At 53.9% G+C, this 27,653-nt stretch overlaps 1 protein-coding gene across 5 annotated transcripts in view; it reads right to left on the bottom strand.

Moving 5' to 3' along the window:
* Nucleotides 1-27,653, bottom strand: part of Stab2 (stabilin 2) — a 137,434-nt gene that overhangs the window by 33,353 nt on the left and 76,428 nt on the right. For 4 of the 5 annotated variants that reach the window (XR_010049463.1, XM_063255465.1, XM_063255466.1 and 1 more), the window contains 17 exons: nt 24,951-25,049; nt 24,764-24,871; nt 22,324-22,452; nt 19,325-19,453; nt 18,194-18,250; nt 17,140-17,232; nt 15,959-16,154; nt 14,557-14,652; nt 13,172-13,217; nt 12,190-12,266; nt 11,063-11,188; nt 8,719-8,792; nt 8,300-8,371; nt 4,039-4,158; nt 3,088-3,135; nt 1,467-1,550; nt 161-307 (listed from right to left, as the gene is read on the bottom strand). Coding sequence is in view for 4 of the 5 variants with exons in the window: in XM_063255465.1 (XP_063111535.1) it covers nt 161-307; nt 1,467-1,550; nt 3,088-3,135; nt 4,039-4,158; nt 8,300-8,371; nt 8,719-8,792; nt 11,063-11,188; nt 12,190-12,266; nt 13,172-13,217; nt 14,557-14,652; nt 15,959-16,154; nt 17,140-17,232; nt 18,194-18,250; nt 19,325-19,453; nt 22,324-22,452; nt 24,764-24,871; nt 24,951-25,049 (1,701 nt within the window). In the remaining variant the exon portion in view is untranslated. The remainder of the gene's footprint in view (nt 1-160; nt 308-1,466; nt 1,551-3,087; nt 3,136-4,038; nt 4,159-8,299; nt 8,372-8,718; nt 8,793-11,062; nt 11,189-12,189; nt 12,267-13,171; nt 13,218-14,556; nt 14,653-15,958; nt 16,155-17,139; nt 17,233-18,193; nt 18,251-19,324; nt 19,454-22,323; nt 22,453-24,763; nt 24,872-24,950; nt 25,050-27,653) is intronic. The other variant, XM_063255467.1, reaches the window with a different exon arrangement.

Here is a 27,653-nt window from a genome sequence, read left to right as displayed (position 1 = left end):
TTTAGCGTGTCCCCTGTGGTACCCACTCTGCCCACCTCTGGGTTTAAAGTCCAGCCCAGCTATTTTCTTGGTGTGTTACTGGACAGATCACGGCCGCCATTCTCGCAGTACTGCCCGCAGGAGGACACAGTGGGCCCCTCCCTCTGGTGGCTGCTCTTACCTGAGAGACCGAGATGACGATCTGCTCTCCCTGGAGGGATGTGACGTTTGGGGTCAGTTTCATGTTTTCCAGGAGCAGCTGCTGGCAGGCGACTATGTGGTACCGGAGGACCTGGGACATGAGGCCCAGCCTGTCCCAGTCTTTAATCTGCAAAGGGACAGAGGCAGGAGGCCCTCACCCAAGGCTTCTCTGGTCCTCTGCACTGTCCTCCTCCCCTGGAGATGGCGGGGTGGTGTCGGGGTGCAGAGAGAGAATCTCAGCGAGGAGGGGTGTTGGGACTCCCCGTACAGCGTGTCACAGCCCTGTGTGCGAGAACCCTGCGCTCCAGGACTTGCTGCTGGGAAGAGACTCCAGCCAGTACTGCCATCCCAGCACTCTGGGAAGCTGAGGCAGGACGATTACACGTGTGAGTATAGCCTGGGGAACTTGGTGAGACTGTGTCTCAACATAAAAATTAGGGAAGGAGGCTGGGCATGTGGTTCAGTGTGACGGCCCCGAGTTCAGTCTCCAATACAGAAAAAAGAAAAAGAAAAGAAAAGGGAAAAGGAAAAACAACCGAAAAAGGAAAAAAACATTTCTCTCCCTCAGCTTCAGGAAAGGTCAGGATGTTGGCAGGGGAGAAGCACACGCAGTATTGATCCTGAGGTCAGCGTAACTGACGCCACACAGCTGCCACTGCCCTCCCTGGGAATCCCCTGGGTGCTTTAAAAATGAATGCAGGTCAAACTGGCTTTAAAGTTGTCTTTGTGCCCTGCTTCACGCACAGACAGGCATGGACATGGAGGAGAAGGCTAACTTGAGGTTGGTTTTAAGGCTAATCTGAGTCCTTGCTGGGGCCGGCAGAGCTCGGAGCGGGAGCCCTTGTGGACTGGCAGCAGACACTGGGTTCATCCAGCACCAGGAGGAAGGAAATGCTTTTCCGTGGCCTGTCGTTTGAGGGGATGCGTGAGGGTCAGCTGGGTTAATGTAGGCCAGGTCCTCAGAGCTGCCCGGCAGGCTGAGCAAGTGTGAGCTGTCCTGTGAGCTGCCATCCCTCTGGGGGCGACCTCAAAGAGGAGCCACCTGAACACTGGAGTGGTAAAGACCCTGACAAATCCTGCAAGACGAGAAACTTGAGATCCCTTTAGTCCAGTGTTCCTACCCACAAATCCACCTGGGCATCGCCTGCACAGCAGTCCCCATGCTGAGAGACACCACGTCTACTGCAAAGTCCTGTCTGGAAATGTCACCATTGTTGACCGCATGCAGGGTCCCCAAACTGTGTCCTGGTCCCCAGCCTCCCCCACCTGCCCTGTCTGGAGCTCACCCGGGGCTCCCGATCGAAGGCTGCAGACAAGGGTGCAAACACGGTGAAGGGGCCCTCCCCGACCAGGTCTCGGATCTTGTGCTCCTACAGGCGGGCAGAAGAGAGGGGTGCACAGTCACTGAGCCATGCAGGGGCTGAGCAAGTCCCCGAGACACTGGAGGACCCCCAGAGAAAACAGCAGGGAGACCTGTGTTTCAGCCTTGGATTCTAATTAAATCCAGGTTCTCTGCCATCAAGAATCACGCTTGTTTTTTTTTTTTTTCTTCTAATTATAAAACCAACACAGAGCTGGGCATGGTGGGGTATGTTTGTAATCTCACCATTTGAAAGGCCGGGGCAGGAGGATTGCCAAGGGTGGGTGGTCAGCTGGGGCAACCTGGTGAATCCTCCTCCCTCCCCCCAAATCAGCACGTGCTGCTTGAATGACTGACTGTGAAAACACCCCGCAGGGAAGAAAGCAGCGTCTGCCGCGGCCACTGCACCCCCAGAAGCAACTCCTGTCTTCCAGGTTTTATTTCCCAGTGTCTCTTCTGTACACCAGTGCTCCATATAATCAGGGGAGCTGTGCACACACGCATGCGCGCGCACACACACACACAATTGCTTTCCTGTTGACTGTCTTCTGGCAACCCTGAGGTCACACCCTCCCTACGGCTACATTTCCTCTGGTGGTTCAGCGATTTGGCTCTTCCTGGCTGTGTGTGTCTTTCTCCAGCACATCTGGGGTCTGTTCAGGTGGAGGATGATGAGACTTTCCTGTTCTCACTGCTTGTCCTGGGCATGTTTCTTTCCTCTCCTGATCAGGTGGGAATCTTTTCGCCTGCAGTCAGGGCCCCACGGCCAGGGACGCATCCTGAGCAATCCATTTTGGGGTGATTTGGACACTGTGGGAGCCCAGAACCCCTCGCTGCGTGGTGCGGCTGGGGACTCGCACTGGGGACCTGCACGGCCGCTGTCATGCTGGCCGAGCAGGCTGTGTGGCACAGCACCGAGGGGACGCGAGACCTGGGCTAAAGAGCGGAGGGCAGCGCAGCCGTGGACCGCGGCCGTCACTGACCGCTGTGTGTCCGCGCGGGCAGCACTTGTTTGGCTGAGTCTCTTCTTCCTTCAACAATAAACTCAACTTCTGTGTTTTTTTTACTTTACACACTTTTAGCTTTTTGATTCTCCTATAATGACAGCCTAAAACACAGTGTGCTGTGCAGCTGTAGAAGTATCTTTATCCTTTATCTTATTCTATAAACTTTTTCTACTTTTTTTAGTCTTACATTTTTTGTTAAAAGTGAAGACGTGAGCAGACGATCGCCCAGGTATGCACCTTACAGAGGTGAGTACAGCACTGGCCTGAGGTCACCGAGGGAGGGCGTGATGTCACCAGGTACGACATCACCACTGCACAAGAGGGCACTGCCACAACACCCCATGACGTCATCACAGGGTCATCATGATCATGACATCACTCCCCTCCCTCCTGCACCAGCCCTGGTGCTCAGCCGTGCCTGTCTGAGACCCGACTCTTACAAGTCTGCAAACCCGGGCCTGCTGCATGCTAGGCCCACCCGTCACGGAGCTGCCCACTGGCCGAGCCCACACTTCTGGCGGACAGACACACGGCTCTTACCTGCAGCTGGAAGAAATACTGGGATGTTTGGGGATCTTTGGGGAGCTCCTGCAGACAAAAACAGGGTAGTTTTGCTTCAGGCCATGGGCTGCAGGTGCATCTAGGAACAGCGCTGCTGCAAAGGGTGAGCTCTCTAAGGCTGCGGGATGTGCCACCCCCGCTAGGACCGCAAGGTCCGCTTTCGCAGGAGCCCTGGTCCAGTCTTGCAGTGGAGCTCCGAGGACAGTGGGAACACAGTGGATTCATCAAAGAGGGCCAGCTACTTCCAAAGCCCTGAGCTCTAAGGGCACTTTAAACCTGCACTCAGACGTTTTAAAAACACTTCGGATACAGCTGACACCCTCCAAGAAACGGGTGATGGGCTCAGGGCAGCTTTGGCTTCTCCAACAGAAAGGATGCTGGATCAGTTAGAATTCCCCTCTCATTTTCCATGCCCTACACAGGTGTGCATGGCCGGGCACACTTCTGGCACACACACACACACACACACACTCACACTTGGGTGGCGTGCTGTGTGTCTTAAACACATCCCATCTAATCCTTTTAACAACTGGCCAGTGTTATTATTCTTCCTCAGAGACTGAAACACCTGGAGAGGATCGCAATGGTACCCCCTGGTGGGGCTAAATTCAACCTAGCTGTTCCCGACTGCAGAACTATTGGTTGAGTATTATTAATTTTTTTGAGGCAGGCTCACCTTAAACTCACAGCAACCCTCCTGCCTCAGTCTCCTGAGTGCTGGATGGCAGGGATGGGCCACGGCGCCTAGCTTATGGTCCACCTTAACCATCACATACTCTTTCCCAGGTCCAGCGATTTCTCTCAGGCAGGGGACATTTCCTTCTTGCCACCCTTTACAAACACAGCTGCCCCCACTTTTGTGCAGCCTTGTATCCCATGAAGCTCCGGCGTGGCCCTCAGAGCTCCGGCGCCAAGCGGTCCGTGTGTTACCTCGTAGATGTGGCCCCGGCAGGTGAACCCGTTCCCAACGTAGTTCTGCTTGCAGGTACAAGTCCTCTTGCCTGTCTTCGTGTCACTGCAGACGGCGTTCGAGTGGCAGCCTCCGTTTCCCTGGTAAAATTGCAAGAGGCGGGAGATGGGGTCAGCTCTGTCGTGCAGCTCCCTTGCGAAGGTTATTTTTGGAGGGCTGGGGTGCAGCTCAGGGGCAGGGGGAGCCCTTGTTTTGCATGTGTGAGGCCCTGGGCTCAATCCCCAGCACCACCAAAACCAAAAACAAAAATGAAGCACCCCAAAACAACAAAAAGAAACAGTCCAAGTACGACAGCTGGTATCACTTGCTCTTCCCCCAAAGTGGACGTTTAATTCCTTCTCCATGTCATGGCTGCTTCCCCCCCAGACTGAGCCCAGCGGATCTCCAGGCCTCTCTAGAAAACCCAAGTTAGAAGTCTCCAAACCGGAAGCTTCTTACCCTCAGGTGTCCAGGGCGCATGGCCACCCCGGTGAGCGCTCCCGGCCTCTCCCACACTCAACGTCTGAGGGGCGGCGTCCCTCCTGCCCCCCAGGTCCTGTGTGGGAATCCTGACCCAAAGGTGACAGGTGACGGTGTAAGGAAGGAGCAGGGCTTGGTTCTATCATGACAGATCAGTGTCTTTATAAACAGAACGTGTGGGAAGCTCAGCTGTCTCGTCTGCCAAGTGAGGACACACACATGTGCACACATACACACACACTCCCTTGAATACACCATATGTGGACCAGCACGCAGCTTCTCACTGGACACAGAATTTGCCAGTGCCTCGGGGTCGGACTGCCCACCTTCAGAGCCAATTTCTCTGTGGCGCACAAGCCACCCCATTTGTAGCATGCTGTCACCGTAACCTGAAATGACTTCTCCCTCATGAATGTTCTTATTACCCACTGTTTTTATTAAACAAATGCGTTTATGGATATACTTAGTGTCACAGATTAAGAACTGGTGTCAGTTTAACACCAGCGGAATTAAATTAGCCTGCTGCTGCGTGTAGATGCTCCATGAGGAAAGTTGCCAACGTGGAGACGTGGAGATGGAGAAAGGGAGGCGTTGTGGGGTTTTCTACGTGCTGCTGTTTGAGCCGTTGGTTCTCCTGGAAAAGCTCCGGTCCTCACACGGAGCATTGCTTCCTGGCTCCAGAGAGGAAGATGTGTGCTGCTTGGTCTCCAGGATGAACTCCAACATGAGCATCCTGGCTTCCTGGCAGGTATCTGGCTGTGCTTGTCATTGGAGGAGCTTAGGGCCTCCATATTGCTGTGATGCTTTTCAGGACAGCACTGGTCTTTGTTGTAAGTGTGACTCCTTTGATCCAGAACCCTCATCCCACCAGCACAGCTCCTTCACCCCACTGGCATGGACTTTCTGGCTTCCACTGATGACCTTTGGGCCTTCTCAGTATGGATCCGTAAAAGAGACTGATGTGAGTCCTTCTCGTGGGCTCTGGACCTCCAATTGGACTCGTGGGAGGCATTGTCCTGAGCTCTGGGTCTTCTTCTGGACTCATGCAGGACATTGCTGTGGGATCCAGGCCCTTGCATGAATATTCTGTGTCTTTGGTGTTGTGGACAGATTTCCTGCACTTTGTGTTAACTCTGTGTGACCACCATAAATAATATTTTAAATTTCATGTCCTGATTCTAATTGTTCTCACAACCCCTGACTACAACACTTAGTATTTGCTTCTTTTTCCCAAATGTGAATTCTTTAAGGACAGAGACACGGCCATGGGTCACCAATGATTCCTGGGGCACAGGTCAGTGCCTGGTACATGGTGTGTTACCAGCGCATGAGGGTTCCACTGGATCCACAGGGACAAGTATGGTCCCGATCCTCAGAGAGCTGGCACCCTGTCTGGAATAGTCAGCCACGGTCATCACCAAGTTCATTCATGGAGATGTGGCTGAGAGAGCAGATGGCCGTGGTTGAGCCAGCGTGAGAGCTGGGAGGTGTCTCCGTCCAAGGGCTGGCGGGAGGGCACGGGTGTTCTGACCCTATTTATAATAGCAGAAGCTAGTATTTCCCACAGACCAGAAGACAGTGCCGTGTGAACATCAGCTCCATGAGGCCCCAGAGTAATCTCTGAGTAAAGTGTTAGCTTGATTTACAGAAGAGGAAACTGAGGCACGGATGATCAAGATGTTGAACAAAGTGAGCAGAATCAGGATTCCAACCCAGGCCCCACGCTCAGCCTTGGTGAGGCCCTTTGGGAGGATCCAGCAGGGAGGCGGGAGGCTGTGGTCACACCCCGTGCTGTCTCTGCTGCCTGGCTAAGGGACCGCATGCGGGGCAGGTACAGCTGTGAGGTTCGAGCTACAGCTTGAAGAGCCTCTGAGGTGTAGAGGGGGGGCTCCCCAGGAAAGGACCAGATGGCCCCTCGCTGGCTCCTGCTGTCAGCCCCTGTTGGCCTTTCTGCCAGGCAGTGCCACTGGGCAGCAGAAGACATGGCAGGAAGGGTAAACGCTGGCCTCTTAAACTCCTTCTTGACCTTCCCGGCCCCTGGACTATGAATCATGTTCCTTCTGGTGGCCCAGCGAGGTGTCCTGTTTGAGCAGCGCACAAGACCTGAGACAGGCTGCACAGAGACCAGCTCGGGGAGGGGACTGTCACACGGTCTTTGGTACAGAGACCTGGGCAGACACTGGTGGCCCTTGAGCCAGACGCAGCTCTGTGTTTCATTTAACTTAGTCTTTTAAAATTAATCATCTTCTATTAATCATCTAAAATGTAGAGATGCACATAAAAATTTATTTCTCTCTGTGAGGCTGGAACCACAGCCAGCTCCGGGGTGGCACTGCTCACGGCACGAGGGAGCTGGAGCCGTGCAGACAGAGCCACCCCTGGGTGGTAGATGGTGCAAGGGGGGGCCTTGCATTCAGACTCAAGATTAACGCCCCTGCCTGGCCCCCAGGGCGTGACAGCCCCGAAACCGTGGTACAGAAGGAATTCCTGAGCACGGTGCTGCTGAGCGGTGGGAAGAGCCTTCTCCTGGGAGTCTTTGGGCGAACACCGGGCAAGCTTCGAAAAATGCCAGTGGAAGACCTCCTGTGGCAGTGATGACTGATGCTGGACAAGGATCCCCGCTCCTGCCAGCTTGGAAGGGTGAACTGTGACCCGGGGAGGCACACAGTCTGGGGCCTGAGCCGCACTGTCTGGAAATGTGAGCTCATTTAGAAAACGAGCCTTGGGTGAAATTCAGGAATTTGAGTCACCCTAGATGAACTAGAAGGCCCAAACCCAGAGGGCGCTGTGTAAGATGAGGAGACCCAGACACAGCGGAGGGCAAGAGAGGGTGGAGGCAGGGCTGGAGGGATGCATTGGGGCGGGAAGGCCCAGGCAAGGACACTGCCCTGGAGCCCTGCCGGGGCCGTCCTCGTGGACACCTCCAATCTGGATTCTGGGCTTTCCGAATCGTGAGAAAAGACATTTCTACACCCAGTGTTAAATGCTCATGGGTTCTGAGACGGGGGTTTGGAAAGTGCTTGGTTCACGCAGGCACTGTTTTTATCAGTGAGATTTTCTACAGATGATTTTAGAGTTGAATGTGCTGTCAGGAGGAAGTGGTCACCGAAAAATCTCTCTCTCTCTCTCTCCCCTCCCCTCCCTCTCTCCTTCCTTTCCTCTCTGTTTCCTGGCTGCCACAGGTTAGGCAGCTCTCCTCCACTCAGCCCTTTCCCAAGCCATTTCTCCCTTGGAACAAGGCCACCATGGACCGAACTCTCTGGAACCAAGAGCCAAAATAACCCTCTTTCTTAAAGCTGTGGTGGGAGGCATTTTGTCCCGGCAATGGGAAAGGCTAATGCTGTGCTGTCCATTCTGTGACTTGTGTCCACCGTGACAGTACCACACAGGGCAGCCAGTGCCCTGTAAGTCTGCTGTGTTCTGTCTGTTCGTCCCTCCTGACCCCAACTCTGGGCAGCACATATGCAACATTTCACATTTTGTAATGTGTTTGGCTTCCTCCCCATTAGAACACAGAGAACAAAGCAAAACCCTAATTAACACTAATTAACATCAGTCTTCGATCAACCGATCACCACAGCCAGGGAACCAGAGTTTGGACTGTGCATGTGTTCAGCTTGCTTAGCTGACTCTTGAGGGCTACTTAGCAGGGTTACCCTTGGGAAACCAGGAATCCTGCTGACTTTGGATTTGCACTGGCACCGGGGTGAATCCCTGACCAGCTTGACCCAGGCCCGGAGGCCGTGTTGGAGGCCTACTCACAATCAGGCAGAGGCTGATGCGCGTGCAGACCTTCCCATTGCCGGAGTAGTTGGGCAAACAGTTGCAGACGGCCTGTCGGGGAGCAGAAGTGAAGGGGTCAGTTCATGGATAGGGCGGTGCTGGCCATGACCACTGCCCCCTGGGCCCCATGGTGATTCGCAACACCAGGATGGACAATGGGCATCTGATCTTGCAGCACACTGAGTGCCCTGCACCTCAGGACCATCTTTCCCTTGCTACCCAGATGATTCTCTGATTTTCTGGGTCCCTGGCCTCCAGGGTCTCACCTGTTTCCCCTTTGATGGCCCAGAACTCAGGGCTGAGCCCAACTTCTGGCGCTTTGGGGTCTGCTCCAGTGATTCGAGCATGTCACAGCCTGAGTCCCAAACCATTAACCTAACCAAAGGGGGACAGCTCACCTGATTCGGTCCTGTGTGTGTGCACTCCGCGTTCCGGTCACAGCCACCATTGTTCTCCAAACACGGGTTGATTTCTGCAGAACAAAAGCCAGCACCTGTCCTGAGCACCCAGCTGCCTGCCCAGGCAGAAGTGTGCTGAGGGCGGCTGGGTGCCCGCGAGCCGCAGGGTTCATGTGTGAATCAGTTTCTGGCACCTCAGGGCAGTGGAGAGGAACCCAGCTCCTGTGGGATGGGCTGACCCAGGCAGAGCTGCGGTCCGCAGGCTGAGATCTGTCCCTGTGCACAGTGAACGCGAGCGTGGGCATACAGGGCCTGAACTTTGGGTGGGGGGTCCTCAGAGTTCAGTGCACAGGGCCACGGATGAAAGTAATGGGACCTAGACGGGTCCAAGAGGAAAATCCCCGAGAGATGCAGGAGGAGGGCGTTTTGATCAGGAGTGTTTTGATTCCATGGTGTCTCATCTTCGCCTGCTTATTAGTAGCAAAGGGGAAAAAGAACAGCACAGAGAGAGAGGTGGGAATTCACATCCCACACGGGAGGTGGATGGCAAGCTCGGCATCTGGTGTGGGCGCCTGGGAAGGACACAGCGTCACCCGGGTGACATCTGCGCTGGCCATGTACAAAGGGAACCTAATCACGGAAGAGTCTCCAAACCCTCCCCAGGAAAGGGTGCACCGTCAGAGCAAGGAGCTTGGCACGGTGGACTCTGCTCTTCCCAAATGTCAGTGTCACGAGGGACCAGGCGAGGCTGAGGAACACCCTGGATCAGAGGGGATCAAGGGGAGAGAGCAGCTAAATGCAGCAGCCGACCCCAGACGGCCCTGCACTGGAGAGAAAAGTGTCCCAAAGGGTATTACATGGTGCACGCCTGTAATCCCAGCACTTGGGAGGCTGAGGCAGGAGGATTATTCTGCAGGTTCGAGACCAGCCTGGGCTACAAAGTGAGCTCAAGGCCAGCCTGAACTGCATAGTGAGACCCTGTCTCAAAAAGACCAACCAACAAAAAATAAAAAAAACCAACAAAAAACAAAACAAAACAAAAACAAAAACCACAAAAAAACCCCAACACCCCCTCAAAAACGAAACAAAAATCCCCCATATTACAGGTGCAACCGACAAAATCAGAACACAAATGGACGTCAGACAAAAGTATTGTCTCAGTGGGAAATTCCCTGACGTTGGTAACAGCACTGTGGCAAGGCCAGGGCTGCTGCTGCTGTCCGGAGACACCACCCCCGGTTATCCGGGGTAAGTGGGGTACACTGTCGTTGCATTTCTCTCAGACAGTTAACAAAACGTGAACAGCAGCGGAGAAGGTGACAGAGCCAGCCGGGTAGAAGACTAACAGGAGAGCACAGAGAAAGGGGCAGCGGTCTCAGTTACTCCCGTAACTGCTCTTCAGAACAAGATTCCCCAACGAGAAGGTTAAGATCCGGACGCCTTAGGATGGCACAGCTCCACAGCAGAGCGTCAGGCGGTACTGAAGTAGGACGCAGCAGTAGCAGCCTTAATTTTTCAGGGAAAGCGGTCCTGTCCTATTGCTAGGCACAGTGCGCACTGTGCACCAGGAGACCGGGTTTTCATTTAAAAAACACATCGGGGAGGACACAGAGCCGCCTTCCTGTGAGCCAGCGGGGTGGGGCTGGGCACCAGCAGAGGACCCCCCCTCCACCCCGGCAAGCACCTGGCTGACTCGGAGGACTCAGGGTGAGACGTGGCAACTGAGGAGCAGGAAGAGCTCCAGCTGGCGCTGTGTGGGTGACTGCAGGCTGGGCATCTCCGCAGACGCCGGCGGAGCGCACTGAGCAGCCGTGGGGATTCCCTCCCGCCTTGCTTTTGAAATCCAGTGTTTTGTTCCATTTTACTGTTTTGCTTTACCCCTGTGGCTGGTAACCCGAGCGACTATTCTGAAGATGACAGTGTGCAGCATCATAAACACTGTTACATTCCTGTCATCTTGTTTTGAAAACCTAAAAGCAAAACAACCCCCGCCCCCCACAAAATCCCTAGGTACCTAGCAACATGAGAGCATATAAAAAGTTACCCCTCGGACTTTTTACCCAGCGCAACATAACTTCTGTGGTTTTTCTGGAACAAGAACGTGCTAAGTGGACAAAACAACCCCACACTAAAGAAAGATTAACAATGCAGCCACCATCAAATTTTTAACTGGAAAAGTCTCCCCATCTCTCCTTCCAAAGAGAGTTTCGGGGGTTGCACACCCTCCTGTGGGCTCATCGCCTCCACGCCCTCACACTTCCCCGCCAAGACGTGGGGAGCCGTGCCAGCCGCTGACGCCCAGGGCTCCCCCCCCCCCCCGGGCAGGTGAGGGACAGTCCCCTACCGAGACACACGATGCCGTCGCCTGTGTAGTCCGCTTTGCACTCGCACACCCGGCTTCCTGGGGTGGTCCTTTTGCAGTAAGCCTCGGGGGCACATCCTCCGTTTCTGGTCTCACAGGGGTTGATGGCTAAGACGGGAGGGAAGAACAGAAACACAAGAATGCTTCCTTGAGTCTCTGAGAACTCGAAGGTTCTTCAAAACCGCCCTGGCAGGCACTGGGTGAACAGGGCGGATTCCTCAGAACAGAGAACAAGCAAACACTGCAGCTGTTTGCCCTTCCTGGCTGTTTATACTGAACGTGCTATACACTTCCTACTCAGAGACAACTGGCACCAGGGCAGGGCACCAGGGCCAGGGCACCTGTCATCCTGGGAGAATCCCCGGGGTGAGACAGGGCGAGAACGGTCACCAGTCTGCACCAAAGCCTGCCACACACAGGAAAAGTAATGCAAAGAGCTTGTGTTTTTCCAGCACTGTGTCAAGAGCTCAGACAGGCTAGCACTCTACAGTGTTCACCGGGTTGTACCCACAAACCCAGTGAGGGGCCACTCTGTGATCCCCGCCTTGCGGATGAAAACAATGATGCAGAGGGCACGAAGCCCCTTTCCTGCGGCTGTGTGAGTTACAAGAACTCAGGCTCCAGCCGGGGGGTCTAACGAGGAGGCTGAGGTTTCACAGCATCACAGTTCACAGCTCAGCCTGCAGACGTGGGGAGGCCACTGAGCCTCAGCGAAGGCAAGGAAGACAATTCTGTCCACTTTGCAGATGAGCCAGGGGGCTCCGAGCACTTAGGAGACCACTAGGGCTAGGCCACAGCTCAGCAGGAGGAAGGCCCAGGGCTTGAACCCTTTTCTGAACTGGTCACAGGCATGAGCAATGCGGCCCTCAGCCTCGCCTTGGGAGGGCAGTGCCCGGGCCTGGCCTTGGCCAGGGACCTCCTGGCTGTTGGAGCTGCCGGGCGATTTCCGCTTGGCCCACAGTGTGTCGGAGGCAGGCGCAGTCGCCCACTCAGTCCTACTCCAGCACCGCTCGGGCACCATCAGCTGCCCAGCTATGGCGGTGCCAGGGCCGACACTGTTCAGTCCCACCATACAGATACCGCCGGCCCCTTCGGGCTCCCCCACTTGCCTTTGCAGACCGTCCCGTTCCCTTGGAATCCGGCTGCACAGCTGCAGGAGGCATTGCCATCTGGGCTGAGAAGGCAGCTGCCAGGCAAGGGGGCAAACGGTGAGGGCAGAAGACACCCAACCCCGATTCCGACTCGAGGGACCCCTCCGTTCCCAGCACCCAGGACCTGCCTCTTCCTGGTGCCACCCCGCTGAGGACAACCCGACCTGCAGTGGGACAACCCACCAGGCAGACGGCAGTGTCTGCGCGTGGGCATCAGCCCCAGGCAGGAAACAGCCACCGGCCGTCACAGAGACAGCAGGTGGGCTTCACACTGACACCTGTCACTGGGCACTGCCCCACAGCCCAGCAGGCTGGGATTATTGTTATTTGGTCTTTTTGAGACTCCCTGTACAGTTCAGGCTGGCCTTGAGCTCACTTTGTAGCCCAGGCTGGTCTTAAATACTCAACAATCCTCCTGCCTCAGCCTCCCGAGTGCTGGGGTGACAGGCGTGAGCCCCCACGCCTGACTGCGAGATTGGGATTATTATTTTTATTCCCCTTTGCAGATGACGCAAGGCACGCTGAGACTTGGGGGCAGTAACATATTCAAGGTCATAATCAGTGGAGGGCACAGAGGTGACCTGGAGCCCGGGTTTGAGTCCAGCAACTGGGCCCTTCATGGGCTGCTTGGGCTCCTGCCGGAGCGGAGCCTGGGTGGGGTTAGGCGTGTGGAGCCGGGAAGGCGCTGGCCGTGCTTCCTGAGCAAGGGGAAACCAGTGCCTCAGATCTCCGTGGCTCTGTGTGTCCTGTGTGGCAGACTGGGGGTGACAATCGGCAGTTCTGTCAGTGCCAGGTAAGGCGATGGTGGCCTGATGAAAAGTGCCTCCGGCATGTGGACAGGGGCTCCTTGGAGACATTTTATACCCTGGGTCCTCGGGGGGAGACTGCTGGGCCCGAACCCCCTTAGCATTGCCCCTGAAGGTGACCAGAAGGCACCTACTTGGCGCTGGTGTGGCAGGTCCCGTTGCAGTGGTCTTCTGTGATGGCTGGAAAAGAGAATCGGGTGCAAGGTCAGCTCGCACTCGAGAAGCTGCTTTTAGTCCTTGGCTGGAGGGAAGGAATGCGTCCTTAAGAGTAGCCGCGGCATCCTGAGCGCTGTGTAAATCTACAGCTGGGTGAGGCTCTTTTCACACCCACTGCCGGGGAGCTCAGAGCCAAGTAGAAAGGTCAAACACTCAGGGAAGACTTCATTTTCTACTGTTAGTTACATTTCCCGCTCTGGTTTCCCTTGGCTCCTCCACCAACTCCCCGCTCTGTCACCTGGAGCTTCGGGTGGCCACGCCCCTCTGACAAGCCACACCCCTGGGGCCCTCGCGGGGCAGCAGCGGGCACCTGGGGGCTCCTTCCCGGTCCCTGGTGCAGAGGAAGGGACCCCTCTGATGCCCACGTCCATGGTGCTCTCGCCAACCTGGTGTCTGACGATTCCTCACTTGCTCACAGCTAAGGTCACAGCGCTTTCCTGTTCCACCCTGCAGGGCTCCCTGCCTCTGAGCAGATGGGCCCCTCTTCTGCTCCTGCACCCTGGCTCTGCACGGTTCTGTCCTAGCATGGGGCACGGTGGCCCGCACACCCCACCCCAGCTCTGCACCCTTCCATCCCGGCACGGGGCACGGCGGCTTCCCCACACCTCAGTGCTGCTCTGTGCACTGGAGAGGCTCCTTCCCCTCCTGCCCTGCACTTGCAGCGCAGAGATGGAGACACAGAGAGACCAGAGGACAGGGGCCTTCTAAGACCTCAGAGAGGAGGAACAGGCGGGCACCCTGGCCACAAGCAGGACACCTTCCCCCCGCCCTGAGCACCAGCTCCTGCCTCAGAAGCCCGGCTCTGAGCCAAGTGAGTCAATGACACGACCATGGAAAGGTGCAGAGTCCGCTCACTGTGGCACTGCTTACGACAGGACACGTTTTCGAAGCTGCAGCGGGGCTGGGGGCAAGCTTGGTGGCAGCTACCTGTCCAGCAGGTGCAAAGCCCTGGGCTTTATCCCCAGCACCACAAAACCATTAACATGAATGACATCTGTCTCCTCACAGGGTAAAATGTCCCTTGTCTACTGTGACGTGTGAGACCGGGTTACGGAACCCTGCACACCTACCGCCAGGCTGGAGGCGGGTACAGCTGCAGGCAGAGTGCTTTCCTGTCTGGGCGGGATGAGGGATTAGTTTCTTCCTTTTACCTTTCTTTAGTTTAAAAGCTACTTGCTGCAAGAAGGAATTAACCTCTTTTGTCAGAAAAAGCAATAAAGATGCCATTTGTGTTTAGAGAGAAAATAACACAGCTGCAGAGAAGCGGGCCGGGAACGGCCGGGACACAAAGGCTGGAGCTTACCGCTGTCACAGCTCACGCCCCGCCAGCCCACATCACAGTCACAGGAGCCGTCCCCTGAGGGTCCCTGGTTGCATCTCCCATGGACACAAGTACATGCTGTGTGGAAAAATGCCCACAAATGGTCAGACTCTGGCCCAGCTCATCTCTCATTTGCTGGGTGCAATTCTTTTTCTTCTTCTTCTTTTGTGTTTTTGAGACAGGGTCCCACTATGCAGTTCAGGTTGGCCTTGGGCTCACTTTGTTGCCCAGGTTGTTGCAAAAATCCTCCTGCCTCAGCCTCCTGAGTTCTGGGATTACAAGAGTGCACCACCATGCCCAGCTCCGTGTAATCCTTTGCACTTCGTTCTCCTACCTGGTTCTGGGGGTATTTGTCCCTCATGGGCAAGGGGAGTCAAATGGGGCACAGGCTAGGACACCAGGTGACAGGGGAACCTGGCTATGTGTCCGCAGCGCCTCCCACAGCCTGGTTCTGGAACTGCGTGGCTCTCCTATCCCCTAACCCTTGGGGATAGGACCATGCTACAAGCCCTGTGGGTATCCGGCTTATGTCAACCTAGTTCACTGCCTTCTTCGGCAGTGTGGACATGTTGATGCCTGTATTTCACGGTAAGCTCACAAACCTCTTTGAGAAGTGGGTAAGAGCTATGGCAACTTCCTTTCCCCAGAATGTGTTCAAATCTGGGGATTTTAGGTGAGGAACTCTTGCACACAGGCAAGTGTATATTTCTTCCCAATGCATGGGGGAAAGGCCGCACTCACAGCAGTGGTATGTTATGTCATACATTCCCGCTCTAACGTGGCACTGCACAGAATTTTGTCTGAGTTACACCGGCTGATGAGAAACAGTGGTCCTACACTGATGGGCTTCGGCAGAGGATGAAGAGCGATTCGTTTCTAATCCAGGGCCAGGAAGCTTCTCCCGCCCCTCACAGATGCCCCCTCGAATTCCCGGGCTCAGCGAGTCCAGTGCAAAGAGAGCAGCTGCCTTGGCTCAGCACTGCTTTGCAAGAACAGGGCCGACGGCCGGGGGTGGCGCGTGGGCAGAGTGGCCTGTCCTGCAGTGACCGAGGACAGCTCGAGGTGTCAAAATCTTAGTTCTGCTTCTCATCAGCAGCTTCTGGCTTTCCAGCCCTGGCGGTGAACACAGAGCCTTCACACTGAGCCAAGTCTCCACTTGCTGAGTTTTTTAGTTTGAGATAGGATCTTGCCAACTCGTTACACTGCCCAGGCTGGGCCTGAACCTGTAATCGTCCTGCCTCAGCCTCCCAAGTGCTGGCACTACCGGTGTGCACCACCGTACCCAGCTGTCTCGAAATTATAAATAAAACCCTAGCACCAACAGTTCCGGTGGGATACGGCTCGGGGCAGAGGTGGGAGAGGACAGGGTCCCACGGGTGCGCACCTTGGTCACAGTGGATACCGTACTTGCCGTCCACGCAGGTCTCGCAGGCCGTGCCTTGGAAGCCAGGGTCACACGCACACATGCCCGTGCCATTCACACCATCCATGCAGATGCCGTTCCCGAAGCATGTGCTCCCAAGCTGCCCGGGGCAGGCCTGGCACTGCGGCCCGAAGAAGCCAGCACAGCACGAGCGCGTCTGCAAGGGAGGGGCAGGCTGCAGCGCGGGCACGGCCGCTGGACCCAGGCTGGCTTCGGGGTCTGCCCAGGGCAGGGGCGGTGGGCTGAGTCCTGGGCTGGGGAGGGTTGGCAGCTCCTGGCACTGGGAGGATGGAGGCCTCCACCAGGAAGTCTGGGAAGAGGACGGGCCAGGGAGGAGAGGAGGACTCCAAAGAAGGGCAGCATGGCAACTGGAGGACAAAAGCAGGGTGCTGGGAAGGGGGGCTCCCTCCCTCTCCAACCTGTGCTTCAACTTCTCTAGACCATGTCACCCCAAACCTGGGCCCCGTCACCCCCAGGCTGGGCCCCGTCCCCCTGACACACAGGCTCTGTTACCCCCAGATGGGCCCCTGTGCTTTGAACACTGTCCACTACTGAAGGCCGCTGCAGGCTAGGCCCTGGGATGAGGGATTCTGGGGTTCAGGAGACCCTGTGAGGTGTCCACTGGGTTCCTCTGTCCCAGTTCTTGGCTGCCTTAAGACAAAATCTGCTGCCACCCCTCGCTCTGCACCCCGCAGCCTGGACCCCCGCCTCTGCCCTTGCTGAAACAGGCCTGGGAGTGTCCCATCCCCTGGAAAAGAAGCAATACCACAAGTCCCAGAGAATCTTCCCACAGCTCCCACAGTGGCCCGCAGAGGTCCTTGGCGCTGGGGTGCTGTCCGCTAAAGGAGCAGCTGGGCCCCGACCTCTCTCAGGGAGCCGCTGGCCCATGTCCTGCCTCCCTCCTGCCCGTTCACACACTGCCTGCCTTCCCTCATCACCGACGGGCAGGACGTGGCCCCTTTACTCCAGCTCCATCTGGGGGCCGTTCCTGAGTGTGGTCCCCGCCACTGCCGCTGCCGCTGCTTTGCATGACGGTGGGGATGGCAATGGCCAGGAGGCGACCCGATCTGAGAAGCGGGTCTGTGCCAGGATTCCTGGGGTGGCCCTGGTGACCACGAGGGTGGCCAGGGCACTGTACTCACGATGACAGTTCTGGTGCAGGTCGGCCGGCATCCGATGAACACGGAGCGCTTTCCCATGAAGTAGAAGCTGGAGACGCATGGGCTCCTCTTCTCCTGCGGATCGGGAGCAGTGCGCCTGGCTTTTAATCAGGAAGGACATTTCCGGTTTCCTGAAGTCAGCGAGGGACACCTCGCTGTGGGGTTTGCGTGCCTGTGGCTGCTGGGGTAGCTTTTGCCAGCAGAAAAAGCCCAAATCCGGCGTTGGCAGGAATGCCAGGGAGAAAAGTGAAATTATACCACACCATTGGGCCTGCAAAAATGCTCCCATAGAAGACTCGCTGGAGTTGGGAAGAATCATATAATAAAGCCCTGTGTGCCCAATGAGCTACACCTGGGTGTCTGTCTGTCTGTTGGTTTGTGATCAGCTCTGGGGGGACGAGGGATTAAGCTCCCTTGTGTAGATTTACAATATAGGAGGTCAAATTCAAGGCCTGAGCAGAGACCCAGCCTTTGTCTGTGACTGAGTCACCGGCTCTGGAAGGCGGCAAGTGCTTCTCCTGGCCATGGTTGTTATCAGAAGTAGCAAAAAATAAGCTGCAGGAACACTGACGGGCGCTGCATTCACAGACGTGCTGCCTCTCCCTCGCCCGCGTGCCCGTGTTTTCTTGAGAAAGCTGTAGCTTTGACTATAAAAGCACAGGATGTGGGATGTGCCCAGGCCTGCGGGCTTCGGGCGGGCGTCTGTGTTCTGCTGCGTCCCATTTCCTGCCGCCTTCCTCTACTACAGACACAGAACGTGAAAAACCCTTCCTGTAGCCTGTGTCAACTTATGGACCCATTTCCAGGCAGTCATTCATTAAATTTGTCCTCGGTACCTCCGAAAAGTGCGTTTAAACCTTACAAAGATGCATGTAATATAAAGAAGTAGAATTACAAGAATTTACTAAGAGGCGCACAACTTAATTAAACCCAGGGCAGCGCGAGGGCCTGGAACTGAGGTTGCCTGGCAGCGCCTTCTCTGGCTTGGACCCTGTCGATCTGGAAGCCGCTCTCCCAAAGCACGCAAAGTACTCACCAGCGGTTTGGTTCCGGGCGGGCAGATGGGCGGCTTTTGACAGTGTTCGCACTTTCCCTTGGCAAAAAACACAGGCGGAGGAGACATTTCAAGGTGATTAGTTTTAGTGCAAACAAGCCTGCAGTGTTTCCTAGAGCCTGGAGGCCTTGGAATGTGGAATGGAAAGTCAAGGGAGACTTCTGGTCAACCTCTTGAGTGTTTTTCTTCTGGACAAACACTGGAAAGACTGCAGGGTCAGCCAGGTGTGGTGACACACACCTGTCATCCCAGCACTCGGGAGGCTGAGGCAGGAGGATGCTTGCCAGTTCAAGACCAGCCTGGGCTACAAAGCGAGCTCAAGGCCAGCCCGAACTGCACAGCGAGACCTTGTCTCAAAAAGACAGAAAAAAAAAAAATGCAGGGCGCGCCTGCCTAAGCCTTGCTTTACCCCACAATCTTCCGACTCATCCAAATCCAAAAAATTTTTTTTGACAATCTCCCTCACTAAGTTTCTGACTTAGTCAACCGGGCCACCTTCAGAGACCACAGTGCCCAGCGTGGGAAGCAGGAGGTCCAGCCGGGGGCTGCAGAGTCGAGATGCTCTCTAGGAACGACTGTCACATGTGACAGAAACGCTTTGTGCTACCTGGTCCTAAGACACCAGCAGGCACCCGGGGCTCAGTACGGCACCAATCCTGCGAGTTCTGGATCCAGACCAGGCCGCCTTGACTCGGGCCCTCCTTTCTCTGCCTGTCACAAACGTGTGAGGGTGGGTGTGTTCCCCAGCCTCTGGAGGGGGCTGCGTCCCCTCCTAGGAGACCAGGCTTGGTCAGCACTGTCACAGGGGCCTCTTCGCCCCTCCCCGTGCCCACTTTCCTGGAGATGCCGTGGTTTTAGACTCCTGCTCCGCCTCTGCGTGCAGACAGTGTATAGTCGACCTGCTGCATAAGGCAGAAGCTCATCGAGTGTCCAGCCACTCCTGGTTTGTCTTTGTAGAACCTCAGCCCAGCATGCTGGACACATCAGGGATGCCCCCGAGGACCTGGAGAACTGAACTGGGACGGACCCCAGAGACAATTCCGAAGGCAAAGAGAATTACAAAACGAAGCCATCACTCTGGCTGCATCACTGGGCCCTGACAGAAGAACTTACTTGTATAGTAATGGTCTCGTTATTATCACATCTGTTCTTCTGAATTTCTAGAACTTTCTCCAAGCCATGGATCACTCCCTTGTCCGTGGCTGCATTGGTGTAGTTTATCGGAGCCTCATTTACATAGAGCTGTGAACAAGAGGGTCAGACAGGATTTTATCTTTTAAAATTTATTTTATCTTTTTTTGGTCTTTTTGAGACAGGGTCTCACTATGCAGTTCAGGCTGGCCTTGAGCTCACTTTGTAGCCCAGGCTGGTCTCAAACTTGCAGCAATCCTCCTGCCTCAACATCCTGAGTGCTGGGATGACAGGCGTGTACCACCATGCCCAGATGCTCTCCTTTTTTGAAATACTAGCGCCCACTGGCAAGGCTGCGTGGCGGAGTTTCTGAGTGGAGGCCAAGGCCTGTGAGGTGTGAGCCTTTCTGCAAACAAATACACGGAGAGTGTGACTTGTCCTGCAGATTCCAGGACAGGTTTAATAGTAACTTCTTGTAGGATATTTTAATGATTGACTCATGAAAAACAAATAAAGCCATTAGTTCATTAGTACAGCGAGTATAAATGAAAATCAATAGTTCTTTAAAAATAGAGTGATGTGGGCACATAGAGCAGGACTGAGGTCTGGATGAAGAGAAAATGTTTTATTATACTAAGCAGATATCAAGTCAGATGCAGTAAGGTTTTAAAATGCCAGGGATGTAGCTCAGCAGCATGGTGCCTGCCTGGCAAATGTGAGGTCCTGAGTTTAATTCTCGGTTCCAAAAAAAAATCATAAGATAATACTGAAATGATATCCTCATCATTTCCAATTGAGCAATATTAAATGATCCAGTTAGCAGGAGGACCGGGATATAGCTCAGCAGCACAAGCGCCTGCCCGGCAAGCATAAGGCCCTGAGTTCAATTCCTGGTCCTCCCCCCAAAAAAGCAGTTTCCCCTATTAGCAGAAGAACCACAAGTTCAAACTCAGCCTACAGAGCTTAGCAACTTAGCATGCCCTTGTCTCAAAATTGATGATGATGATGATGATGATAACGGTTTGGGGATTTTGCCCAGTGCAAAGCCGAGTTCAATTGCCTCTACCACCAAAACAGAAGAAAGCCAAAAAAAAAAAAAAAAAAAAAAACAAAAAACCAACCAGAATGAAATGGTCTCCTAACTGCCTACCCTGAATCTCCTCTGCATGCTAAAGCCCCTGTGATTTCTCTGCAGTGAAGCAAATCTCTGTTTAGATGTGGCGATGAATCACGGCTGCGTTCCACAGAGGTGCTCCAAGGTCCCCGTTCATTTGGAAAACCACCAGGGAACCTTATTTGGTCTTGAATGGTGATTATAATACAAATTTCCAGAGTTCCAAGGTATCCAGCTATTTTTAAGTATCCACATGGCAGAACATTTGATGCTATAATGCTGTTTAACTTGGCATTAAAACAGCCTGGCTTGCTTCTATCATGAGATGTATTCAGAGAATTATAGGTTACATTAAAAGTTGGAAACACACCTACTCATTTGGAAAGCATTTTTCCTACACTTACAATGTCACAGAAAAATAGATGACTGTCAGTGAATCATTCTTTCTCCAGATAAAAAGAATTTCTGGGCAAAACAAATTGCATCTTGCAATTATGACACTGAAATTGATTCAACTAATCATACCAGACTATCTATCCATCTCTACACGATGAAATTAAAAACTGACAGATAAAAGCAAGACTCGAAATGAAAACTCAATTTTGTCAATAATATAATTGCCAATCTAAGAAAAATTAGAAAATGTATCTCAAAGTTATTATATAAATATTCAGAATTACTTGTAAGAGCCAGAAAAATATTTGGAGTTAGATTATTCTCCAAGTAATAAAGAGTAAGAAAGTCTTATTGAACTCTGAACAGATAAAAAGTTTACAAAAATGTACTTGTGACTCAGGGCTGACCCCACCAAAGAAATTGTTTCTAAGATAACTTTTTAAAAAGACTTAAATAATATTGTTGCTTAAAACTTCCATTTCTATACAGTACTTAGTGGTTCTTAAATAATAATTTGTTTTTATTAAGTTTTCTTGTGAGGATTTATTTTAGAATTTCACCATGAGTATCTTGTTAAAATTTATAGATTGATCTTTTCACTTGACATTTAAAGTATAGGAATATGGTTTTATGTTTGAAATATGTTAGATACTACGCTGGGCATGGTGGGCGTGCCTGTAATTCAAGCACTTAAGGGCCTGAGGCAGGTGGAGTCTACCCGGGCTCTACAGTGAGACCCAGACTCAGAAACAGTTGCTGGGTGCAGAGGTGCACACCTGTAATCCCAGCACTGGGGAGGCTGAAACAGGAGGATCACTGAGAGTTCGAGGCCAGCCTAGGTTACATGGTGAATTCAAGGCCAGCCTGACCTGCATAGTGAGACTCTGTCTCAAGAAGACACAACAAAACAAAACAAAACAACAACAACAAAACCAAACCACTACAAAACAACCAACAACAACCAAAGAAATCTGATAGACATTTAGTCTCACTAATTTCTTTTTTACGAACTCTCATCATTGCATATTTAGGTATCATGTGACATGACGCTGGGATGCAGCGTGGTGAGTGCAGAGAGGTCAGCACATTACTCATTTGGTGGCTGGGTCCTTGTGAATCCCTGGGCTCCTTGGGTCCTGGAGCTGATGCCACTTTCTGGGAGGCAGGTGAGTTCCCAGGTTCCCTTGCAGCTTGGAGGCCAGTCGGGTGGGGACTGTCCCCTGGGTTTACCTTGCGGAAGTGCCTGAGACTGTTGGGGTCTGATTCCCACAGTTCATGGACCACCCTGGCTACCTGGAGACTGACCACAGGGTGAGCAAGGGGAAGCTGACAGGCTGGGCTTGCCATGACTTTCTGGCCAGACCCGTCTGTTGTATTGCTAAGGCTCCAGAAGTGCAGGCTGTTCCAGTGTGGAAGAGAAGGCACTGGGAAGAGACACCAAGCCTGGACCGTAAGGAGCACAAGGGCGCACCTGGTTCCCGCGGAGAAAGAAGCCCAGCATGTAGGAGGGCCCCAGCAGCGTCTCCCGGTGCAGGCCGTGGCGCAGGTCGTTCTTCAGGAGCTTCTCCAGGACCACGTGGTAGCGGATGGTGTCCTCCTCCTGCGTGGCACACACGGTGGGGTGGGGACAGCACATCAGCGAGAGGTCAGTACCCGGCTGAACCCTCTGCCAGCACCATGGCGTCACAGAGAGAAGCAGCGGCTTGTCCCAGAGCAGGACTCGGCCAGGCAGCTGGACGTGAAGTGCACTAAACAACAGAGTGAGCCGTGGAGCCGGTCACCCTGAGGACTCTAAACCCACAGGGAAGGTAGGACAGGTGGAGGGGACTTTGGAGAAGACTTCTTTAGGTAGAGAAGCTAGAGCCAGAGAGCCAGCCAGCCAGCCAGCCAGCCAGAGACAGAGATCCCCAGGTCCCCACCCCCAGCCTGTTTCCCATCCCTGAGGGGACATTTCAGGGAGCTCGGCCCTGCGGGTGGGGTGGTCTGTGGGCAGATCTGACCCAGCCCGGGTGATGGTAAGCCCTAAGAAACCAAAGCTGAATTTCAGGAGAGCAGGAAGCTGCAGAAGACAGAACAGAGCAGGGGAGAAGGGCACCGTGTCACCCTGTCCCAGCTCCACACCCTCCTGCCCACAAGGCCCCATATGTGAGAGCTAGTCTCCACCTCCCTCTGCAGGGACGTCTGGTCTACCTCCTCCTCTGAGCGCCTACATTTTACTAACCTACCTGGTCCCCTTGTTCTGTGCTTCCCGCAGGAGCCACCCCTGCAGCTCCCCCACCCCTTTTCTGTCTTCTTTTCAGCTGTATTTACGTGGCTTTAAACTCACTAAACAGTCCCTACTGTTAAGTTCTCCTTTTGAGAAAAAACCTGGTGTGGGTTGTGTCTCCTGGTGGACCCGGCTGAGGACCCGGCTCTCTTTTACAGCCGCCTGCCTGCATTTACTCTGCTGAGCAGAAAGGGGAGACATTTTAAATCCAATTCAAGGCAATGGTGATTACTAGGAACAGAAACTTAATTCATTTCCTGCTGCTGTAACAAAATACTTGAGGTGGCTACTTACTAAAGAAATAAGGATTGTTTATCTCACAGTTTTGGAGGCTAAATTCTTAAGATGAGGTGGCCCCACTTATTTGGCCTCTAGTGAGGGCAGGGGCCAGTGGCATCCCCGAGGAGGAGACCCCTGTGATAGTTACACCTGAGTTCAAGGCCAGCGTGAGCTACATAATGAGACCTTGTCCCCCCAAAAAGGAAAAAGGATGTCTCTGAATCATTTGTGCGAACATGGATGCACTTTGAGACCATATTAAGTGAAATAAAGCAAACATATGAGCACTTGAATCTCTTATATGAGAATGAAAGTATAAATAATTTAAAGAGCAAATTAAAAAAGTCAGCTAACAGGAACCAGGGAGAGGGATCTTTTGCAAATGGCACCAAGAGACAGAGGGAAGGGATTGAGCAAGGCACGGAGCTGTGCCCTGCTCGGGTGCCAGCTCCCCGGGTGCAGGTGACCTTTATGACCATGCAGGCATGGACGGGCAGGAATAAAAATGAAAGGAAAGAGAATCACACAGACAGACAGGGAGCCAGAGAGCGCCGCGGGGCTGGGTCTCCGGGACAACTCAGGAACTGCCCGAGGCCCAGAGCCCCCAGCGGCCACGTCACTGGGCACGGCCCTGTCTCTTTAAGCCCCCACCTCACCACCTCGATGTGCAGAGGAGAAAGTCTTCGGCCAACACATAAGACAAGGGGGACCTGGAACCGTATCAGATCACAGTACAGCACACAGCGCCTGCCCTCCTGGTGGACAGCGAGGGCCACGCCCTGGGAGCCACAGCTCTCCACGCTGCAGGTCCGTGGGGAGTGCCAAAGGGGGGCTGGCGGGGGAGCCTGCCTGCAGCTGGTGGGGACCAGCTTCCCTGGGAGGTGGTGGACGACAGGAATCAGGTCGGGAGGCTGAGGAGGCAGGAAGAGGGGGGGTGACCTTCCTGATGGGGACAGTGTGTGTGTGCGTGTGCGTGTGCGTGTGCATGTGCATGTGCACATATACATGTGTGCATGTGTGTCCACACTTAGTCCTGCAAGAAAGGGGACCCACCCTGGGGTTCGAAGCCAAAGATCATGATCAAAGTCTCTTAATTAACCCACAGAAGCCTTTGACAAACTTCACCTGTGTACCCCAGATGTTAGGAATTGGGAAAATGGAGAGCAGGTGAATGGAGGCAGGATTCACCCTGCTAGCATCCGCTGCTGGCATCTTGGCTGCTCAGGACCAGGGAGAGGCCAGCGGAGGAAGAGAGAAGGCCACGAGGACCCGCCCAGGGTCCTGGGATGCCTGCCCGCCTGCGTCTGTGGGCACCAAGGGTTCCAGGTCCCAGGAAATAGCTTCCGGTCTTGTCCCTGATACCTACTAGAGAGGAGACCTTCTTCTCCCTGATGTAACTCTTGATGGCGTCGTTGTTCGGGGCAAACACAGTGTAAGCGTCAGCAGCCTCGATGACACTCGCCAGATTGTAGTGCTGGGAGGAAAGAGACGGAGCACATGAGGACTCCCACCCGGTGACCCGAGCCAGGGGTCTGCAGGGACGGGGTACTTGCCAGGATGTAGCCCCGGAAGGCGGAGTAGTCGGGCATCTGGTCCAGCCGGGTGAGCAGGTTTGGTAAGGAGCCACTCAGACTTCTCTCCGGGAGCAGCACCTGGGAAAGGAAGCCCCAAACACGGCTGAGCGGTTGTAGCTTTTGCTGCTCTGCAGAGCCTGGTTGCTTCTTGAGACACGTGAGGGTCTTGGTGATGCAGAATCAGCTATAGTTGGCACAGAGTGACAGGGCTAGAAGGAACTTGGAGATGATTGGTTTTGGGTCTCATCCGCAGCTGAATCTCCCTACAATTTGAGAAGGGTTCATCTCGCACAAAGGACTCTATAGCAGCCCCTGAGGAATCCATTCTCCATTGGGTTAATTCACCTGGACAAATAGAACCCCTGACCGTAACCGAAAAGCAACAGAATGCAGTTAAAATCTATGCTTTATTATTCTTCTGTTTATCTCTCAGGTTCTTCATTTCTTTTACCCGCAGTCTTAAGGCTGCTGTGATCTGGTAGCCGGAGCCTGCCTTGTAAACGTGTTTTGCTTGGCTGGTGCAATGGATTAAAAACAGGGCGCTCGAACAGAAAGACAGAGTCCCGACTCCTAGGTAAAAACATCAGTCTGCGTCCCCAGAGACATGAGGCAGCTTCGTAGAGAAGCAGCCCCCGCCTTGGTCATGAGGTCAGCCTACTGGCCAAGGCAACCATTTCCATCTCCTCATTCCATCTAGAACCTTCTCAGATGGAAGAACCTGACATAGGACTGTTCTCCTAACTCAATCTCCAACCAGCATGCACGGCCGCAGGGACCAGGGAATTTGTGCCCAGAGGTCCAGGAGCTGGAGTCCGCCCTCAGGGTGTCAGAGCGCACGCAGCAGGTGGCCAGTCCTGTCTGCTGCCCTATTTGAAAATGCAGTTTCGCTGGATCACAGCCATGCACCTTTGTTTACGGGCTGTGTGAGGCTGATTCTGCGCCTCGGTGGTGGAGCTGAACAGCTGTGACAGAGACCAGAGATGTGCCGTGTCTGCTGCCTGGTTCTTTTCAGAAAGTCTTGGCCGGTGCCTATGTTAGAGGACTGACGCATTCGTGAGGTGGGGAGCCGAGGGAGAGACGGATTAGCGGGAAGCAACAGACACTGGGAGGAGGGGCCTGGAGGGACTTGGTCCTGTCCAGGTCCTAACTATGTGCACGGAAAAGGGCCACTGTGAATCCTTGGGGTTCACCCAGGACTTGAGCCCAAATGGGTACAAAGCATGGCAGCCACACAGGCTGAACTTGGCTCCATCCCGCTCTGGGCCAGGAGGTGGAAGAGACAAAACCAGCACTGACCGAGGGCCCTGGTCAGCAGGCACTGAGATGAGGCTGTGGCCGAGACCCCACAGTGGGAGGAAGTGGGGCTCAGGGCCGTTAGGTGACCGCCTGAGGCCCCACAGCGGGGTAAGCGCCCACAGGGAGACCGCGAGGCTTCAGAGTTCAGCCTCTCGACACCATGTCACGCTGGGTGGCGTGGGCTTCGTGGGTCAGGAAGGCTCTCAGAGAGGGCGGGACTCGGACTGGTCCCCATGGTAACAAGCTCCTCGCAGGGATGGATTGAGATGCTGCTTGTGAGGGCCGTCGGGCGCTTAGCAGCTGAGCAAGGAAGACGTGTGCATTCAAGGCCGCGAGGCCATCTCGGGTCTCAGGGCAAGCCCTTGTCTCAGTGCTGCGTCCAGCACCTTTCTTTCTTTCTTTCTTTTGTACCAGGAATCAAACTCATGACCTCACACTTCCAGGCAGGTGCTGTGCCACTGAGCCAGGGCCCTGGCAAGACCTTGTCTTGGAAAAAAAAAAAAAAAACAGACAGAAAGAAAGAAAAAAAGAAAGGAACAGAAAAGAAAAGAGATAATTTTATAGTTTAAAAAGGCATTTTAGCACTTCAAAAAGCCACATTTGGGAAAGAAAAGTGCTGTTGATAACGCTGCTCAGTATTTCTGGAATCGTGGCTCCCTGCAGGAGATGGAGGCCTTGATTAAAAGCGTTTCTTCCTGCTCTCGCTGAGGAGCGAGGCGCCACAGTTCGCTGCTCAACAATAGCTCCCGGAGTCTTAAAATGAGCCTCTTTTCCGGACACAAATAGTTGATCTTTTCTACAGTTTGAAATCAAAGGTGAGTGTGAGTGCCGACAGAGAACGATTTTAATTAAATGCAATTTGCTCATTGTTCTTCTGTAATCTTTTACCTTTTCAAAGCACCCTAATTTCACTTTAAGCGAAGATCCTAATATAGTAACTGAGAATTATGAGGTAGCAGGAAACTCATTTCCATTCCTATTCTTCTGAATTTTTTTATTTCGCACCTCTGTATGCTGTTCAATTGGGGCATAGAGGGAAATGAAAACCTCCTCAGGGCCTTCACCCCTTATTTTTAGGGGTTTTTAGTGATTTGGGGAAGGACCAAGCACTGCTTATGGGCTTCATGACGTGGTGTTTTTGTGCCCACGAGAGAGGAGAATGTGTGTGTGCACATGTGTGCACATGTGTACATGTGTGTGCATGTGTGTGCATGTGTCTGTGTGTTTGCACATGTGTTTGTGCACATGTGTCTGTCTGTGCACGTGTGTGCATGTGTCTGTGCATGTGGCCACAGGATGCCGGCTGCTGCAGATCGCAGGCTGAGCAGGGTGGATGCACTGGGGTGACTGAAGGAGGTCTCTAAATTGTTCAAAATAAAGGGAATG

Source organism: Cavia porcellus, unplaced genomic scaffold, assembly GCF_034190915.1.
Source record: "Cavia porcellus strain 051 isolate PalLab524CR breed Dunkin Hartley unplaced genomic scaffold, mCavPor4.1 scaffold_8, whole genome shotgun sequence".
In the NCBI taxonomy this organism is placed as follows: domain Eukaryota; kingdom Metazoa; phylum Chordata; class Mammalia; order Rodentia; family Caviidae; genus Cavia; species Cavia porcellus.
The sequence above is the reverse complement of the archived record's forward strand: the minus strand, read 5'-3'. Positions and strand labels throughout refer to the sequence as shown.